This window comes from Drosophila miranda, chromosome 4 (genome assembly GCF_003369915.1).
Source record: "Drosophila miranda strain MSH22 chromosome 4, D.miranda_PacBio2.1, whole genome shotgun sequence".
Taxonomy (NCBI): Eukaryota; Metazoa; Arthropoda; class Insecta; order Diptera; family Drosophilidae; genus Drosophila; species Drosophila miranda.
Genome location: NC_046677.1, coordinates 16,466,814 through 16,487,292, shown reverse-complemented (window position 1 = coordinate 16,487,292; position 20,479 = coordinate 16,466,814). Strand labels below are relative to the sequence as shown.

Below are 20,479 nucleotides of genomic sequence, written 5' to 3'. Positions count from 1 at the left end.
TAACAAGAAGGTTGTAAGAAAGAAACTCTCACTACTATATATCACTTTAGTTAAGAACAAGAAAAACACGCTCTCTCCCTCCATTAGGTATCCCTTTTTTTGTTTTAGAAAAATTTTTAGAACTGATGTACATTTAGAAATTATACTACAAAGCGTCCCATTCTGCAATATATATGTATGTGTATTTATATTATTAATAATTATGTTTTTTAATCATTATTTTTGAATTGTGTTTGCAATAAAGAAGATACGTATGTATGATAAAAATATATATACGAGTATAGTGTATGTTTAATATTTATTCTGTGCTTTCTGGTTTCAAGCCCACGTATTTAGTCATGACCATAGATGTAGATGATAAATATCATTTATTTGTCTCTTTTATATTTAAGGAGTTCATCCGTCGACATGTAGGTTTTAAAGAAGTGGAAAAGAAACAGTTTTTTGTTCTTAAAATCCTGGGTGTTTTTATTCCACTAGAGACTTTGGCGTTCGGCCTGATCCTTTTGGTTTGCATTCCCTCTATAAGAATTCCCAATCGGCAAGGTCAGTTTGCGATTTTGGAAAGGGGTGAGTCCTGTCGGTGTTAGGGGTAAAATCAAAATTTAATAATAATAGGGAAGTGATCGCTTCTGTGCGGAGTTTTGGAAATGAACCAATCGGTTATGTGGGAATTTCTAGACAGACATTGTGTTAATGTGTAGATTTCAAAGCCGTCGTTCAGGGTGATTAAGTTGGAGGCGTCTTTGGCCAGCTCAAACGCTTTGCCTCAGGCGTTAAACATTTGGGACCCCCAAAGGACGTTAAAGCTTTTTTGTAGCACTTCTTACAAGGTAAAAGGAATTTGTTCAAATTATACTTCAACTTCTTTCGTTGAGTCGAGCGAATCGTAATCATTATAGTCAGATCGAGGCGTGTAACCTGCTCTAAAAATTGTAATTTAATTCGTAAAAATCATAGCACGGGATGCCCGAGTACTGAAAGTATGTGTTGCGATTATTGCGGTTCCATTTTACAGAATCTACAGGAGTTTCAATTTCTTGATTCACATTAGTTTTTGTGCAAACGAATAATTTTTATTGATTAAATAGTTACATATATGTGTACATATAGTGTGTATTAAGATTGTAAGCCTTTGCTTTGCTTTTGCATTCCTTGTGTGTTATTATTATTAACGAATCGAATTTATTTAACTAGAACTTGTGGTCGAAGGTAGGGAGGCCAGGATATCCTCGATGAAGCTGTCCGGCTGTTCGATCAGAGTTAGAAGTCCTATAAAGAAATATGGTTAAGAAAATACGAAAAGTGCAAATGCAATCGAATGATTTTACCTGCCACATCGCAGAACTCGCCAAACGAAGTGCACGGCAATAGCTCCTCAGTCAGGATGTGTAGGATGCCATCTGTTGACTTAAGCATAGCCTCGTCATTTTTGCGTATGTAATCGAACAGGGAAACCGGCCAGGCCTCCTCCTTGGGCATGGTCACCAAATTGAACAGGAAGTTGTATATCATATCGATCAGGGCCCACATCATCAGGTACGGTTTGTACACACTGTAATCCTTCACCTGGCGATCGGCCGGCGCAAGCAGAGCCTTGCACAGCACCGATGGTGAGACGTGCCGTGCCTGGGCCACGGCCAGCATTCGTTTCAGATGCGCCACCTTGTGCTTGTTCCACAGCTCGCGACTGTGCAGCGTCAACGAAATGGTGATCATGTACAGCGGTCCCTCCACCTCGAAGCCACACTCGAGCCACTTCTCGCTGGGCGGGGCTGTCAGATAGGTGAGTAACGTCTTGCTATCCCTGGTCGCCGAGCGCGAGGACAGCAGCATGTAGATCGAATAGAAGAGGAGGTAGGGCACAAAGTGCATATTGGACTGGGGACCACCGCCGCCGGCATCATCGTGGAAGCTACGCTCCCAGGCGAAACGCACCAGCAGCAGCTTCAGGTCGTGTATGCTGCTCGTGTAGGAGATGTCGCAACGCTGGGTGCTCTCCTGCATGTAGCTGCTGTGACGCGTCATCGAAGCGGAGAAGGTCGTCTCGAGCACGGACGGACCCCAGAGCGGCAGCAGGCCATTGCATCGGGTATTGGCATTCTGCAGACTAGCCCGCTCCCATTCATCGCGGCCGCGGGTCAAACGAATCGCTGAGGTGTGACAGTCCACATGGACCACATTGAAATGGGTCACCGTGGTGTAGCCAATGGTTTTGCGCGACTTCAGCTCGAATTCCTCCACGTTGCAGCGCTTGGTGAACGTATAGATGCCCAGCACCTTTTCGGGCTGGCAGGCATATCCCTCGCGGCAGATGAAACACGTCAGCCCTGTCTCGTCGCGCAGTTTCTCGATCTTTTGCAGTATAGAGCCCTTTGCCGTCACCTGTCCCTTCTCGTTCGTACGCATACCCAAAGCATCCAGTTGTTTCTCGCGCGTGGCCATGGCCAGACGTTTCTTTTCAGCGCGCGTGAAGTCACGCACTTGCTGGACTCGGGCCGCGGTGGCTGCATCGGTTGACAAAGCCTCTAGAAGATTCTCGGCCAGACTGCCGACATGCTCATCGCTGGACACTTGCTCCAGCCGATGTATAATCGGTATAATGTCCTTGCTGATGGCCACCTGAGTGGCCTCGTGATGATTGGAGAGGCCGGTTAGGAAGCGCAGAATATATTTGAGACTAGGGCGCGAAATGAACTCCTTCAGCTCGTCGGAGTCGGTGCGCAGGAGTGTGGGCTTCACACATGGGGCATGCTCTGTGATGTAGGCCAACGAGCGCTCCACAATGCCCAGACTTACAATGTAATCCTTGAGGGTGCCCCCAATGCAATTGTGCTCGATCTGATTGGTCAGGACGCAGAAGAGCTCAAGCTTGAACTCCTCCTCGGGTGTGCGTTCGTTGTCAAAGCGTTTGAAGTTGAGTGTGTCCTGAAAAAAAGAGTGTGTAAGAAGCGTGCTCCACAAAGAACTCTCTCCCTGAAACCTACCTTGAAATGCTCACACAGCAGGGCCATCTTAACCTCATTCCCGTAGACCAGGGCGGCCAGCACACGAATGAGATGCCGCAACACCGAAGGATTGTTGCGTACATTCGGACAATCCGTGCAGGAGATCAATGCCGACACATACTCGGGCCCTCCGAACGTCAGGGAGAACTGCAGGAACGAGTCCAGCGTATCACTGGCTGCCTTCGAGAGCAGCGTTTCCATAATCTCCAGCAGTTGTTCGGTGACTGCCGACTGTATGGAATCATTCTCCGATTGCAGACACATCTGTAGCACCTTCAGCAGTGTATTAATGGCCCCAATCTCGGGCTGGCACAGGACCTCCTGGCAGCGGCGCACTTTTACACAGATCAGGAAGAGCTTGAGCAGAACCTGGATAAGTTCACGCTGGCGGGAGATTCTCTGCAGACTGCCAATCCTGTCCAGCATCACACGAAGGCCATTACAATCGGCCAGTACGTTGGCCATGCGGAATAGCTGCTCTGTGTCCACCGCCTCCTGACTCTTGTTGTTCAGCGTCTCGACAAACTCCTCGGTGGCATCGCCCAGCAGTCCGCGCATGCGATAGACAATACGCATGGCATCGCGATCGCCGCCCTCGGCCAGCCACACCTTTTTGTACACATCCTTGACGGGCAGGTCCAAGCTAATGATCTTATTGTTCACCAGCAGCTCCATGCCGTTGTCATCCTCCAGCAGGGCAATCAATTCACAGTCCGTGCAGATTTTGTTCTTTACATCTCGCATCAGGGGGCCCAGCCCCATTTCACCCGAGGGATAGGGATTGCCGAGCATGCGACCCTGCAGGAAGTCCTCCTGCTGTGGATCCTTCTCCAGGGTCATGTAGAACTCGCTCTCGTCGTGCTCCTCCGGATGTATGATCGAATACAGACGCTCAAAGATAAACACCGGCGTCTTGATGTCATTCATGCGCGTCTTGTCCACCGTATCAATGAGAATCTCCATAAAGGCACGCGTCTCTTCTTCGGTGCCGCTGGTCATCTCCTCCAGCATTTCGAGCAGCTTCTCCTGCGCCTCGTCAATGTGTCGGGTGCGCTGAACCACCAGACTTCTCAGAGCCAAGTAGCTCTCGAGCACGGGGCCCAGCAGACGGGTCTTGTAGGTCCTGCGTATGTTGGGGCACTCGAGGAAGAGCCACAAGAGCTCCACATATCGGCGCAGGGCAAAGCCGAGCGTCAGGTCCGAGGACAGCGAATGCTCTTCCATGCAATGCACTTTGGCTATCTCCGTAGCCAGCAGCGACGAGATCTTGCACAGCACTCCCCTCAGCACCAAATACTGCAGCCAGGGCGACTCGGTGGCAATGCTCCGGTAGAGAGCCAAATACTCGGTGCTGGCCTCTCCCGCCTCCCCCACATGATACAGGAAGGACGTGAGCAAATTGAGGGCCTGCTGCTTGCGTTCGTGCGTGCGTGCCAGTCCGCTTAGCAGCGTGCACGCCAGTTGCCGGCCAAAGCGGGAGTTTTCGTTGAAGAGCAACGGTTGGATCCACTCGGCATTGAACACCAGCGGCTTGGTCACACGCTGCTTGTCCAGCACATTCGAACGCCAGCGTTTGCCAAACTTCTCGCCGAGATATGCCGCCCTGGCGGCTTCCTTGGTTTTTGGCGGTGTCTCCGTGCCCGCCGACTGCTGCTGTTTACTGCTCTTTAGCTTGGTGGATACCGGTGCATCCTGTTGGTGGTGGCTGATAGGCATGCGATTGCTCCAGGCCAAGTACTCGTGATTCTGATCCGAGTTGAGCCACGCCCGATAGTCGATGGTGTTGCCTTCGGGCAGTTTAATGCTGCTCAAATCAATGGCAGATACTGGCTTGCCGCCGCTGCCGCTGCCAGAGATCGTGGGATTAATCAGACTCTGCAGAATACGCAGGCAGGGATGCAGCACTGAAGCCACCGGTCCACGGGGCAACCTTCACGAGGAGGAAATGGTTATTAGCTTTAAGAATCATTAGGGTTTTTTTTCCACTCACTTGCAATTGCTGATAAACAGCTCAAAGATCACCTTTAGCTTGTATTCCCAGCAGAAATCGTCTTGGCTGAGAAGCACCTCCAGCAGCGTCATCTCCTGATGCACGGCTGCCTCCAGACTAATCAGGGGAATGGACCCCATCAAAGCGCTCTTCACACGCGACGTGACCAGCTGCAGCAGATGCATGCACGCCTCGGCATTGTCCTTGGTCAACACCACCAGCAGATTGCGCACCTCGTTCTGGATCTGCGGTGTTCCACGGCGCAGATTATGTTCCGCCAGCTCGCTGACCAGTCCCTGGCTATAGAGACCCATGCGACAGTCATAATTGTAGGACATAGCCCGCAGGAGGGTAAGACACTGCTCGGTGGAGGCCAAGGCGCAGCCATAGCAACGGTTCGTTGTGGGATTCTCGGCGCCCAAGACCAAAGCCAGATTGCTGGGCGGCAGATCCTGTTGCTGGCGATCGTAGGCCACCAGCTCGCTAAAAAGGATGGAATGAAATGGGGATCACCAAAAGCCAACTCAAGAGGCAACATATTAGCGAAATATACCGACTAGTCAGACTACTCCTGAACGATAAATCATCCACCCAACTCTTTCGCACACATAAACCTCTCTCTTGCCACAGCCCCCATAGCCCCAGAATCCATTGGAATATCCCTAACTCTTAGTCTTCTAAAACTCAGCGTTCAACGAGACGGACAGGCAGACGTATGGACTCGTCGGAAATAAGCTACTTCTCGCTGTTACATCGACAAGAATATATTAAACCCCTATACTCTATAAGTACCGAGTGCTTGCATCGAACTCACCTGCGACAGGCTTTGACTTTCTGGACAATCTTGCTTAGTTCCTCGAAGCTGGCGCGTGATTCCACGCAGTATTTCTGGGCCAGCAGCTGGATGATCTTGTTCACCTGCGAAGTGCTATGCACACTGGCCATGTTGTCCTCAACAAGACGATCATTGATGCGATGCTCGGCCACCTTCTGGATGAGCAGCTCGAGCAGCTGTTTGTTGGTCAGCAGCTGGTGGTAGATGCGATCCGCACGCTCCAGTGAGGTGTGTATCATCAATACAGTCTTGACTCGATCCTCGGCCGATTCGATCGGATCCACGGCACAGCAGACGCGTGCATACATGCTAAAATCGAATTTGGCGTACTTGCAGAAGCCACACGAGTGGCACAAGAACGGATCCTTTTCGTCATAGTTGATGGCCCGACACTTGTGGCACTGGAACACATTCTCCCCGCAGTTGCCGCACACGCCCGGATACGCTGGCACAGCGGCACTGCAGCGCGGACACTGCAGATTCTCGCTGGAACCGCTCACAGTCTCAAAGAAGTCCGCAAATTCAATCATCAGATTGCAGGCCGTGATGGGCAATGGAAAATCAATCTTCAGCTCTGTCTGTCCCGATTGCAGCGAAACGGAGCGTGCCTTGTGCCACAGCGCAGGGCGGTTCTTCAGCTCGACCACCGCCTGGACACTGCGATTGTTGTAGTACACATTGATCGTGCGCACCATCTTCGTGCGCTTTAGATCCGCAATCCGCACAATCAGCTTCGAGATGGTGTGGCACTGCACCAGCTTGTAGATCATCGTTGTGGTTGTATATTTTGAGTCGGACTTGACCGACGGCAGCTTGATGTTGGCCATCGGCACCTCCGGGTTGTTGCACACCAAACAGGGCTCCGATTCCAGATAGTATCCGTTCATCTGCAGTATCGACTCCAAGGTGGTGTAGATGGGGGCATTCGGGTGCTTGCACAGCAGCTCGTTCTGTGCCCGGAGTACTTCGACTGCCCGCGAGACAAACTCTGGCAGGCGTTCGGTTATGCTGCGTGTTGTCAGAGTGAGGTATCCCAATAGATCCACAAATTGTGCTGTCCTTCGGCCATAGGTGGGCACCAGGGGCCACAGGTTCCAGAATATGTTCAACAGCTTCTCGCGCTGCCGCTCGTTGGCATGCTCGAACAGCCCCGTCATGAAGGAGTGCGCCTGCCAGCGCAGCTGACTGATATTATTCTCCAGCAGGAAGATCCTTACGAAGCGTATGATCAAAGCATCGCAGGCATATCGAAATATCTGATGGAGAAATGTCCCGCACTGTGCCGGATCGAATTTCGAATAGTAGGCGTCGGTATCCTCGCTTTTCTCACGCTCGCTGCGCAGCTTCGAAGACGCCGACACGACTGCTGGCGGTGGCTGCTGCTGTTGCTGCTGCTTGTTGGCTGGCATATTGCAAACGGCCGCCTGCAGCAGCTGTATAATAATGGGCGACACGCCATCATCTAGCTGATAGCAGGCAATCTCCATTAGCATGGCCAAGGCATCCTCATGAACCACACAGAACTTTTGCCAATTGCCAGTGCGCATTTGGCTGATCTCCTGGCAGGTGCGCAGATGCTCTGTCAAATCCACCAACGAGTCGTAGTTGAGCATCGGCGGATTGGCATTGTACGGGGCACCGGTCTAGGGGGGGACGAAAGAGAGAGCTTAAACAGTGCCAGAGTGGGGCATAGAGTAGAGAGAGCACTTACCTTGCTGCTTACAATGCTGCACACTCTCTTGACCACACGGAAATGCGCATCCAACGAGTGACCATCGCGGTACATGCGGAACTTCTCTTTGCTGCCGCAAATGTACATCAGCAGCTTCCGCACTTGCCTTCGCAGCAGTGTATTCAGATTGAGCATCATGTACTCGCACAGGGTAAAGGTCATGGCCTCACAGAAGCTGCTGTCGTAGTTGTCCGGATGGGCGCTGCTTAGCCGCAGAATCTGGTAGGGCAGCCGCACAATGATCTCCGTGAGCAGTCCGTCGTACGACTCAAAGATATCTGGATAGTTCTTCAGATAGTTCTGCGGTATCAGTATGGATATATCTGGTTTGGGGCCGTGTTTAACGGGTTTAAGCAGCTGTACGCCCGGTCCCGAAGTGGCTCCCCCACTCGCGGTCGGTGCTGCGGCTTGTCCCGGCGCATAGGGATCCCCTAGCACGGTTTTCCAGTGCATGAGCAGCGTATTGAGTGCCTCCAAAGCATAGACAAAGGCCCCACTCTTGCTCAGAACATTCGCCGTGGTGCTGGCCACAAATGAGCTGTTATCCTTGAACTGATGTGGCGGGGAGGTGGTGCCCGTTTGCTTCGATTTGGTCTTGCCCATCATCACACCAAAGAGGGACAATAGAGCAAGGCGTACTTCATTTCCGGGACATTTGTTCTCCATCTGCAAAACAGTAAACAATTTAGAAATGGTTTGTTTATGCTCCTCTCTGACGCCGACTCCGATTCGTACCCTTGAGGCCGCTCCACGTTTGCCTATTTCCACGTACTCCACTAGAGCCTGAAGCAGCTCCTGGAGCACCTGCTGGTCCCTTTCGTTGTTGCCATTGAGATCTGTGGTCAGCATGTGTATCACCTGGATGAGCGGTATGGCCTGCAGACCATTGCACAGATCGAATGTGCCCAAGTGCTGGATAATGCTCTCCAAAACAGCAATCCTGAAATCCAGTGACAATCAAACGATTAGAGATTAAGAGATTGCGATATTCTTGGGATATTTTCTCACCTTAAATCGTGCAGTTTCTGCAGCTTTTCATCTTCGTTGATCTCGTTGTTGTCCTCGGTGCTGCTCATGGCGCTCAGGCCGCCTCCTGGGACAGAGGCAGAGCCACCAGAGCCACTGGGTCCTGGCTGCTGCTCCTCGCCCTGCTCTCCATCCTTGACGGAACTGCAACTCTGTCGCGGTGGCGTTGTATTCGGATGATCGCCAAAGTTACTGCTGCGCGCCGATGTGCCGCCAATGCTCTCCACACCACTGCCACCGCTCTCGGAGCCCCCGCTGCCTGCCGGCTCTGCGGGTGAGGTGCGCAGCGTGGAGCCATCGGTGGCCACATTGGAGCCCTCATCATCGGAGCCTCCCGCAGACACAGAGACCGAAACACTAGCTGCTGCAGCATTGGCTGCCGCCTGTCTGATGCCCTGGATATTGGCCAATCCCTGCTGCAGAGAATGCAGGGCATTGGCATCAGCTCCGCCATGCTGTTGGAGACTCAGGGCAATGGCTATGTCCATGATGGCCTCGTCGTCGGCATCTTCGGGTAGACCCAGCAATCGGGGGAAACCGCCGCCCATGAACGCCTCCAGATTGAGCAGCTGCTGGTTCGGCTGCTGTCCGGGGAGTCCTCCCTCCACTGCCTCGAGCAGCACGGCCGCTGCATTGTCTTGATCCTGTCCGGCAGCCACGCCTGCTGCCTCTTCGATGATATCGTTGGCCGCCGATGCAGCCACCGCTTGCAGGGCCTGCATTTGAGGCGTGGGCGTGGAGCAGGCAGACGGCGTAATGACGGCTATGGCCGCCACCTTGCGGCGCTTCATGCGTGGACTGAGGAGAAGGATCAGTGCCTCCTTGGCACTGTGACTGATCACGGTGGCGTCGTGCTTGAGCAGATCAATGAAGTACTGGGTCATGCGACCCACCTGACCGGGATCGGCCAATGCAAAGCCATACATAATTTCCACCAAACAATGGACGATGGTCTCCGGCTGGCACAGGCCGCGTCTCACAATATTCACTGGCTCGTCCAGATCGGGGGTGATCTTGTGCAGCTCCAGGACGATCCTCATCAGGTCGGGCACCAAATCGTAGCTGTTCTCCAGACAGATCTTGGCCAGTGACTGGGGACGGGAGTTGGCCACGCCGCGTACCAGCAATATCAGGCGATAGAAGGCCTCCGGATCGATTTCTTGCAGAGATTCTAGTTGTTGCAGCTTCGGCTGCATGGCCTGCAGTTCGCCGTGCACGAAATGCAGGACCACGCCATCCTTGAAGCTGTGATAGGCCGCCCGACTGCCATAGAGGGTGGCCAGCACATAGCGGGCCTGGGTTTGAACGGGATTCGGTGTGGGCAGCAGCAGCAGTCCGCTGGCTGTCTTCACGACCTTCGAGCGCAGTGGGGCAGCCACGGCACTGCCGCCCAGCAGATGCAGGGCGCAGTCCAGGACCTCCAGCAGATGGTTAACCATGCGATCCAGCTGGGTGATGCAATTGAAGCCCTCGCCAAAATTGGCGGCGGCACTCTGTTGCGTGGCCGTCACGGGCGTCGGACCAGAGCTGGGTGCCAGTACGTCTTCGCTATCGTCGGGCCAGCCCACGAGCTCCTTGGACTTGCCATAGACCTCGATAGAGTCCAGGAGTGTGACATTTTCGGGGTCCTGCGACTTGGCAAACACCACCTTCAGCATTTTGTCCGATTGGAACATTTCCTCGCGCGTCAGGGGTATATCAAACCATCGCGCCTTCCTCATCGTTGTGGGTATGGTGCGTCCGAGGATCGTAACTGATACGGGTGCCCGTTGGATATCCTGGGTGCCCAGCATCACACGGAAACCCACCATGACCACATTTGGATCGTTGTTCACCACCTCCAGTGTGAATCCCGTGACGTTTGTGCTGGCCACAAACATCCCCGTGGAGAAGAGGCGCGTCTTGAGCTTCTGTTTGTTGTAGATCTGCAAGAGATCGTTGCCGCCAAACTCCACGTCCGCCAGCATGTTGCAATGCTCAAAGAAATCAATCGGGAAGATGGGCTGTCCTCCAGATGTCAGTTGCTTCTGGTGCTGTTGGCTGCTGGCCTTGCGATGGAGCAGCTTTCCAGCCGCTGCAGAGCTGCCTCCCTTGTTTTTGCCCTGCAGATTGTTTGTGGTATTCTTTGCCAGCAGCGTGGAGCTGTACAGTTGATTGCCGAAAGGTTGTACCTGCGGCGACAGCCAGAAACTCGTGTGCTCTGGCTGGGCCGAGAAGATCCTGAGGCTGCCGTCTTCGCACAGGAGCAGTAGGGTGGTTTTCTCGGTCCCCGCCACGCTATGGCGTATGCCCACCACATCCATTATTCTCGATTTGGCCGACTGTGCCTTGATCTCCTGCATGTATATGCGTTCGGGTGTGATCATCAGTATCACTGGATTATTGGACGTATGCATGCTGGCATAGATCAGTCCGGGATGCCCGGCCACCTCTGTCCAACCCACAAGCGACTGGAGCGGCACCTTCGAAGCCGACGATGATTTGCTGGCCGTCGTTGCCGCGGTGTTGTTGATGTCCAAGTGATAGATGCCTTTGACACCCTCGTTTACGTTCGTCAGGGGCGAACAGAAGCTCCTGCCGCAGGTGTAGCTGTAGAAGAGCAGCTGCAGCGCGTGCGAGTAATAGATGGACACACCACCGCCGCAAACCTGTCCATTGATATCCTTGATATGCTGATGGCTCAACTCGAGGGTATTTGTCACATAAAAGTCTCCGTGCACGGCCAGGCTCTGCTGATCCAGCTGCTGCGTATAGATGTAGCCAGAGCTGGTAAAACTGAGCATGAAATAGCTCCCGCTGCCATCCTGCTGATGGTACATGAACGTGCAGTCCTTGATCTTGCCCACAGCCACTAGATAGTAGTACTTCGGACTGATTGTGTCCACCGACAGGTCATAGATCTTCACGTAATCCGTGGTGACAATGGCCAGCAGAGTCTGGGAGCCAGGCAGCCACATGGCCTTCTTCAGGAAGTTGCCATTCTCCAATTGGGGCGTGATGACAATGTGTTCATTGGTGCTGCCGCTGCTCGAAAAGGTCAGCACATGGCACTCTTTCAGTCCACACACGGCCAGACAGTCCTCATTGCAGGGATTGGCCGCCAGCGAGAGCACAGTGCAGGCAATGGGCGCGGAGCTGAGTTGCGTGAGAGTCAACTTCCGCTTGGATGCATCTGCCTGCTTGAGCAACGCCGATAGCTGCAGTATGGTGACCTTTCCCTTCTCATGCGACACGGCCAACTGCTGGCGGCGTCCGTGCGGCGAGGACAGGCAACAAAAGGCCACGCGGCGTATCGTGCCAGAGGTCAGCAAGTGCTTGATGGTCTGCCCCTGATCTCCGGAGTAATTCATCCGCACATTCTCGAAGGCCCCCTCCTGGGAGCCCAGAGTGGCGAACATCAGTTGATCGGTGATCTGGAAACTCTGCTCCAGCTGATGCAGACGCTCCAAGGCGGCAGTGGCACGCCTGTGGCATCCCACAATCGAATAGAGCGTGCAGTTCTCCCTTATCGAAGGCAGCAGCACATCAAAGTACTCGAGTATGCAGCGGACCACGAGCATCCATTGTTCCTGATGCTGCAACGTCTCACGGTAGGGTTCGAGGAGTTTCCCCAAAAGCTGGATTCTCTCACTGCTGATCGAGTCCTTGCGGGCAGGCGCTCCGTGCTGCTGCTGCTGCTGTGTGGCTCCTGATGCTGTGTTGCTTCTCTTCTTACCCGCCAGGAGACTCATGTGCGAGGGCAAGTAGTTGCAGCTGCTGCTGCCGCCAGGTCCCACCGACTCGCGTACCTCTCCAGAGCCCAATCTGCGACTCAACGCCTGACACGAGCCATCCTCTTTGGCTCCACAGTCGCAGAAGAAGTTCCCGTACTTGGCATAGCTCACATCGTGCCCCTTGTGGCACACCCGAGCACACACAGAGCACACGCCGACCGTGTTGATCATGTTGCAGGTGTGACAGTGGTACCAGTGCTGGTTCATGAACTCCTTTTGGGTCTGCGAGAATGTGCACAGCTTGTTGTTCAGCGTGTCCTCATCGGAGTCATCCAGCAGCGAGTCCTGCTCCTCTTCGGCCAGCTCATCGTACAGATCGTCAATGTCCGTCTGCAGTTCGTCGTCCCACGGGGGCATATGCTGGCGACTGCCACGGTAGCCAATGCTCTGCAACAATTCGCTTAGGTACCGCAGTAGGGCGCTCACATTTTCCGCGTGTCGCAAATGCTTGTCGGGGAGCTGCAGTTTGGCCAGTTCCAGCCACAGCAGCGTCGTATTGAACAGCGCCACGTGTCCGCGTGCTGGAGAGGCATCCGCCAAGGTGATCATTATCTGTAGGACATCCGCGAAGTCACAGCCATCGTGGGGCGGACTTATCAAAGTCTGACCCAGCTGTAGGAGCGCCTGGAATAGGGGCGCTGCTATAGGTCCTGCCTTGCTCTGATCGCGTACTAGGTACTTGGTGATGGACAGCAGTAGTCCTCCATTGCGTTCGCTTTGGCGCTGCTCTCCCCCTTCGCTGTGATCGCAGGCCTGTGAGGACTCCTCCGAGGGATTCGGCTGCGCTGCCTGCCACAGGCTCAAGATCTGTGAAGTGTTGGGTGCAGCTCCTGCCCCGCAGTCGTAATCTATGTCCATGGCATCCAGCTGATCGGAGATGCTGGGCATAGCCGACACTGTGGCCATATTTGTGGGTGTCTGGGCATTGCTACTGGAGCTGCTCGAAGGCTGCATGATGCTCGTGAGTAGTCTGCATGTCGGATCCATGGTCTCCGAGTTGCTGACATCGCCTGCCGTCATATTTGGGCCATAGATTATGTGGGCCAACCACAGCTTCAATCGTGCCACATCGACTGTGGCTAGATCGCTGAAACAATCCACCAAGTCCTCATGCTGGAACTGGGAGTCCGCTCGAGTGGATTGCTCAAACAAACGTTCGACAAACTGCAACATTTTGCGGGCATAGCTCAGGGGCAGCGTGGTACCCGTAAAGGACAGCAGCAGCGTGATCAAACTGCCCGTCTTCTGGTCATGGAAGAACTGACGCATGGCCTGCACAGCTGTGGGCTTCTCCAGCATCTTGATGAATGTCTTTAGCACAGCAAACAGCATGGATTCATTAAACAAGGCTCTCTCCTGATCCAATGGGGTGCCTCCTGCCGCTGGCTGTCGCAATTCTGCGGCAAATTCGATCAGCATACGATAGCAGTAGCCAATCATGTGCTCGTACAGCAACAGTTTCTGCGCCTCTAGGGTCAGTCCGCTCAAGATTTCCCTCAGACACTGTTCGCTCTGGCCCTGCAGATAGTCGGTGCGCATGTCCAGCATTGAGGCAATCAGCAGCGGCTTCAACTGGGCATCCATTTCGCAGCAATTGGAGTCGTAGGGCAGCAGCAGCTCCATCAAATGGAGTATCGTCTTCAGGCAGTGTTTGAGCGTATGCAAAGTGGAATAGGCCACACCGCCGCTGCCTCTGGTCAGCTCTGTAATGTGTGCATCAATCACATTCAAGGTGTATGGCTCCACGGGATGCTGTTTTCCATCGAAGGCCGAATCATTGACCATCAAACACTTGGGCCATTCATTGGCTATCAATTGCTTATCCTCATTCGGAAGCAGCTTAAGGAATGCCGCATGCAGCTCCAGCATTATGGCCGGCTTATCGCTCACAATAGGCACTATCAAGTTGAGGACATGCTCGGGTGTGGTGCTCGACAGCTGCTTGAGCATTTGCTCGCGCACAATCTCCGATAGGTAGCGATACGAGTCCATTAGCTTGATCAGCAGCTCGTTGATCATTTGATTGCGTTCCAGCGTTTCCGTGGATAAACCCTGGTCATCCTCGTGCTTGGATTTCTCTTCATCGATGGATTCGTTGGAGGAATACACTTCGGGATGATCATGGTCTGTGGCATTGCCACCACAACTACTGGAAGCCGCACTGGTGCACGATGATTGGTCGCCACCGCTGCTATCCTCGCAGTCCTTGCGCAGCAGCTTGAAGCCCTCCTTTTCGGCCCAGGCCACGGCCTGCATGTGGGCCACCAAAGCATCAAAGAGTATGAGTTCCGAGAGGCGTGGAATACCTATAAAAAAAAAAGAAGAGATTACCATTAATCTCGACTCAGCCCCGGCCATAAATAAATTCCGCTTCACACTTACCTTTGTTACTCATCTGCTGATTGAAGGCCTCTACACCAAGGATCGTTTGCTTCAAATTATATCGTATATCGGCTGTGGTATCCCCCACTTGGGTGTACAACGACTCCGCGTACTGTGTGTACATGCCCTGCTTTATGAGGCTATTGACAATCAGATAATGTGACGTGGCCAAGGGCAGGCGTGTGCTCCACACCAGCGAATGCAAATTGGGTGCCCGCTCAATGCGCAGCGCCTCCACGTGAGAGGTGGATGGGGGCAGGCCCAGCAGCAGTTTCCAGGTGTTGGTAAAACAATACTGCATGGCACACAGATTGTGTATGCTGTTGCTCTCGCTGTTCTCCTTTCGGGAAAACGAGGACATGTCCGCTATGTTCAGGATATCCACGAGGGCGTCCACCAGCAGTGGATACTTGAGTTTGTCCGGTGTGCAGAGTATAAAGTTCCAGGCCAGGCCGTCCAATTTGAACTCGCTCACCCAATAGGCTTTTTCGGGCTCCTTTAGGACCAGGCTATAAAACGTGGGCCGTATATCTGCAGGAGAGACAATTAATTGAGAGATTGGTGATTGGGAGTGGCTATATCGCCTGCCGGTGGATTACTTACTCGATCCATATTCTCCTGAAGACTTGCGGAACTTCTCTTCAATATCCTGACGGCAATACGAGTTCAGTTTGGTGCGACTGTTGATCAAATCGGAGACCTTCTGCGTCTCCGGCATGCTGCTCACGCTAAACAGTATCCAGCGGACTTGATCCAACAGTTCGGGCGGTGCGTGATACAGATGCTTCATCAGATACTCTAGGAATACGAGCAAGCGCGATAGAAGCATCATTTGGCTATTCCTGACGACACGCTCGACACTGATGCCGCGACAGACTTCGGCGCAGCGTATCACCCCGCCTGCAGTTAGCAGCAGGATGGATTTCTTTTGCATGAGATTGAGCGAGTGGAACAGAAAGAGCAGCAGCTGGGCATGCTCAATGTTGATATCTTCGTAGTCCGAGTCACCGGCAGACGAAGAGGAGCAGACGCCATCAACCAGCGTGTTGATCAGGCGATGCCACACCGACAAGCAGGCGGCCTCCTTCTCCTGTGTGGGCTTCAGCAGCAGTATCTGCACAAGAACGGAAAGTGTGCTGGGGTAGACCTGTAGGGGCCATGTATTCGTATCCGTGGACCATGGAGAGATGGCCAAGTGTTGCAGCAGATTCGATTGGAGCTGCTCGGAGAGCAGTCCCGTGGAGATCAGGTTGTGTATGTATCGACCAGCAGCCCCCGAGAAACGTATCATCGACGCCTGCCACTTGGCAGAGGAACCAGAAGATCCAGCTCCTGTGGCAGCAGCCACAGCAGCAGCCGTACTTGGTGGCGACTGCTGTTCGCTGTCGTTGCGCATCACATCGCGATCAAAGTCCTTGATTATGTTGGCCATCAGCAGCATCTGCTGATCGCTGACTCCTGCCTTCACATAGCGCTGCATGTAGGCATGACGGTTGGCTAGGAATTGATCCAAGAAGCAGAAGATGTCTGCCGACAGCTCCAGATACTCGTGTGGCTCATCTAGTTTCGGTACCAAAGCGCTCTTCTGCTCTCCACTGCGCTCTTGCGACGAAGTATTGGCATTGTCGTCGTGCGTTTCCGGGGAGAGGGTTTCCTTGAACCAATGCCCCAGATAGCTTTCGCTGTCATCTTCTTCAGAGTTGTCCGAATAGGACATGGACTCATTCAGGCAGGTCGTCGAGTCCGAATAGCTAATCGGATCGCATTCGGTGCGGTCTTTAGTTGAGGCACGCTTCAGGGTGCATGCCTTGCGGTAGGCCACGGTGGCCAGAAAAGTGAACAGCTGATGCAGCGTGGCAGTGTTTAGGACGCGCACAATCCTCTCCAGCGATGTATAGTTCTGCAGGATATCAAATTGCGCTGGCTCTGGCAGCGTTTCAGGATCTGTGACACTGCTCTGTCCGCAGGCGGATTCAATCTTTAGATCCTCAATCAGTTCGGACAGCAGCTTAATGCTGTGATTGGCAATGGCTGCATTCAATTCTCCAAAGCCCTGTTGGACTTTGAACAGATTCACCCTGGCTATTGGGGTACTGGGCGCTGTAATCGACTCTGTTTTGGATGCTACTTTTGTGGCGGCTGTCGCTTTTGCTGCCGTTTCTGCCGAGGCACTGCCACTGGCACCCATGGCTCCCTGGATGCCGCTGATGAGCAGCCAGCTGCCGTAGCACAAATGGTTCTGATAGATATACATCCTGGCCGAGGATTTGAACATCTCGCCAATGCTCGAATAGATTTCGAGGGCTTTGTTTACAATCCCGCTAGCCTGTTCTTCAAATTCGTCGTGATCTTTGCTTGTCTGGACACTGGACAAGCCACCGCCACTGCCCTGGCTGGTGGACGCTGCAGCAGCCGTCTGTTGTTGCTGTTGTTTCTGCGCGCTGCTCGCCTGACCCATGCTCAAGACACTGGTGGCTATCGAGGTGAGAACAGCATTGTACAGCGCCGAGATGCCGCACATGGAAAGCTTTTCGATGCGGCTCGGTGTCAGCGGCTGCATGACTATCAAAGCATAGGCCTGGCCCACAATCGAGAGATCTGTTAGCATGTGATTCATCGATGATTTCACAGTTGTGGCCTCCGCCTGTGTGAGTGGCAGGTAGAGGGGTTTGCCAGCATTTATCGTCTCCATGTACTTCATGCGATAGCGACTGAGAATGGGCAGGCCCACGCAGATGTCCAACAGGGTATCGACGCCATTTGCCTCCTGGAACACCTCCACATTGGCTGCCAAAAGTTGCTCCTTCAAAAAGGAAAAAAATGTAATTAGAAATTCATTTGAAGAAAGGCATTTCTTACAGTGCAGTCAGTGATCTCTTCGCTGAGCGGCACCCAGGTCATCTTTCCCGGCTCCAGCGGCGCCAACAGCTGCTGCAGGATAACCGACGATAGGTCCGAGCGCGAGCGTTTAATCTCCAATTTTGGTGACTCTTTATCGTTGCTGCCACCAGCACCAGCACCACCTGTGGTGCTACCTGCCATTGACATAATACTCTTGTTGGATGATTCCGGATGTTTGGAGCTCCTCACCACCCCAGCCACGGCACTGTAGTCGAACTGTGCGACAGCCGAAGAAGCATTCTCCCTGCCCTCGCAGAGCATTTTGAGGGCTGCCAATAGCCATTTCGATTCAAAGACCGACACTTTTGGCAGACGGAAGAGTATAAAGCGAATAAGCACTGCCGTGGCATCGTGCAGCTGGCATATCTGTGTCTGACAAACTAAAAGAAAAACAAAATGTTTAAGATGTACATTACTGGCCAAAAAAATAAGTACATCGGTGTCGTGCTAGTTTGTTATGGAATAGCTCGAATGTTTGTAAATGTATTGATGCCAATTGTTTATATTCGGAAAGGTTACAGTCTTGCCAATTATTTAAATCAAAAATTAAAGTGGGGAACCATCTTAATAAAATTCTATGCATACATTTTTGCTGATTGGGCATTTTTGGTCTGGCCAAAATAATAAGTACACTGGTGTTATTTATAAATTTTGAAGGATTAGATAAGGATTTGGTCAAAGGATTGTTGGTTTTTATTGAGTTCTTTCATATTTAAGTACATGAGAGTTTAAAAAAATTCTTAAGTTAGGCCCTACTCCTGAAGAAAAGAAGTTTTCCATAAGTCTTCAAAAAGAAAGGAAAATTCTCCGGGAAATTGCGAAAAGTCTTGGACGCTCGGAATTTTTTGTTCAGAATGCTTTAATATCTAAAGTGGTTATTGAAAATCGAGGATGGAAGAAGAAATCTTTACAAACAACGGACACCCGCATCATCAGTCTTGCAAAAAAGGATCAGTTCATGTCTTCCAAGGCCATATCCGCTCAAATTGGCAAAGAAAAATCAGGTCTGATGGTTCGTCGGAGACTTCAATATATAGACCTAACAGGACGTATAGTCCGAAAAGTTTCCTTACTCCAAGTAAAAATTTTGAAGATGATGCAAAAAGTCGTTGAAAATCATTTGGCATGGTCTGGGTCAGATGGGTCTTAGAAGTGGAATAAGATATTATTGAGAGATGAAACAAAAATAAATCTTTTTGATAATGACTCCAGAAGATGTATACAACGACCCAAAGGCAAAGAATTCGACTTCCGGTACACAAAGACAATGGTTAAGAACGGAGACCGATGTATAGGTATCTGAGGCCATTTTTCTTGGCATGGCGTTGAGCCGGTACATCGCATAACTGATCATGTGATCCAATTCGGTATAAAAACATATTGACAGTCATTATACAACCTTAAGCTGAGGAAAACATGCCCTTAAGATGGGTCTTTCTACCGGAAAATTACCCAAAGCACACCTCAAAGGTGGTGAAGGCTTGGTTTACGGGAAAAAATGTAAACGTTATGGCTTGGCTAAGTCAGTTTCCTGACTTAAACCCATTTTAAAACCTTTGGGGTGACTTAAAACGTCGAATTGGTAAAAATTCTTTTCGAAAAGAAAAAGAATTGTGGAGAATTTGTTCAAAAAACGTGGTATGAGATTCCAGTGGAGACTTGCCGCAAACTTATTGCTAGTATGCCAAGAAGAAATCATCCAAAATAAGTGTGGCTATATAGGATACTATTAAATGATTATAAATTATAAGAAAAAAGTGTAAAAAATTTGAAAGGTTTTTAGGTTTTTGCTTTGGAGAATTGCTGTACTTATTATTTTGGCCAGCCCTTATTTATGATTTTAAGGTTTAATCGATCATAAAATATATATTTGAAATGAAAAATGCTTATGATAAACATTTTTATGGTCTATTGTAGGTTAGAAAACTAAAAGTAATTTTGATTTTTTAATTATGTTTATTAGAAAAGTTTTATAGGAGATGAAAGAAAGCTTATAAGCGTGTACTTATTATTTTGGCCAGTAGTGTACATATGCTTATAAAGGAAGCTTAAGACCCCTTGATACCCCTTAAAAACAGGCCGCGAACATATGTATATTTGTATTTTGAATAGAAACAGACAGACGACAGACGAACGCGCTTTCCGCGAATGCGTTACAAACCGCTGCCCAAATATGATACATCCTCTTCTTTAAAGGGTATAAGTAAATACACACGGATGTATACTGGTATGTGTGGAACCCCTCAACGAATTGCATTTCATTGCGAAAAAAATGTCTCATATAGCTTTGTTGTTTTCTTTTTTTGTTTGGTGAAAAATAATTAAAAGGAAGAAGCGGAGGGGTGCGGAGAAAACTTACTTGATTTGATTTGCATAAGTTTGTCGGCAGCCAGTGCCGCAAAGGCCGTGTAAAATGGTACGAAACTGCCTTCATCGTCCAAAAATTCGTGTTCACTGCACAAAAGAGGCAAAATATGGTTTTAAAACGGTGCAAATTGTTATAGTTTCGCGGCGGCGGCCATATTTAATTTTGCAAGTCACTTTTTTGCACTTGCAGCGGCAGTCTCATTTTCTTTGCTGCGCCATACAGGCAGCAAGAAAAAATTTTTTTTGGGGCTTTAGACTGTTGAGAACTCACCATCTGGTTATTGCTTTTAGCAAATTAACTACTTCGTTTTTGTTTAATGCGCCCGTGCGGCTTAAAAGCAAAGCTTTTATTACGGAGTTCCAATCGATCCCGCCGCTATGGGACGACATTTTTTCACAAATATCTTATTCTCGAACTAAAAAATAGTCTAGGCCAATGTGACCGATAGAATGTATACCCTCAGA

At 51.2% G+C, this 20,479-nt stretch overlaps 1 protein-coding gene across 1 annotated transcript; it reads right to left on the bottom strand.

The window, feature by feature from the left end:
- Positions 1-1,050: 1,050 nt before the first annotated feature.
- LOC108162059 (protein purity of essence) lies at positions 1,051-20,449 on the bottom strand. Its single transcript, XM_033393027.1, has 13 exons — positions 20,286-20,449; positions 20,007-20,101; positions 17,606-18,027; positions 15,350-17,549; positions 14,747-15,277; positions 8,574-14,670; positions 8,301-8,505; positions 7,545-8,231; positions 5,813-7,476; positions 4,999-5,481; positions 2,988-4,938; positions 1,332-2,928; positions 1,051-1,272 (listed from the first exon to the last, which is right to left on the bottom strand). The coding sequence occupies exons 1-13, from the start codon at positions 20,402-20,404 to the stop codon at positions 1,190-1,192; spliced, it is 16,134 nt and encodes a 5,377-aa protein (XP_033248918.1). The 5' UTR covers positions 20,405-20,449; the 3' UTR covers positions 1,051-1,189.
- Positions 20,450-20,479: the final 30 nt, after the last annotated feature.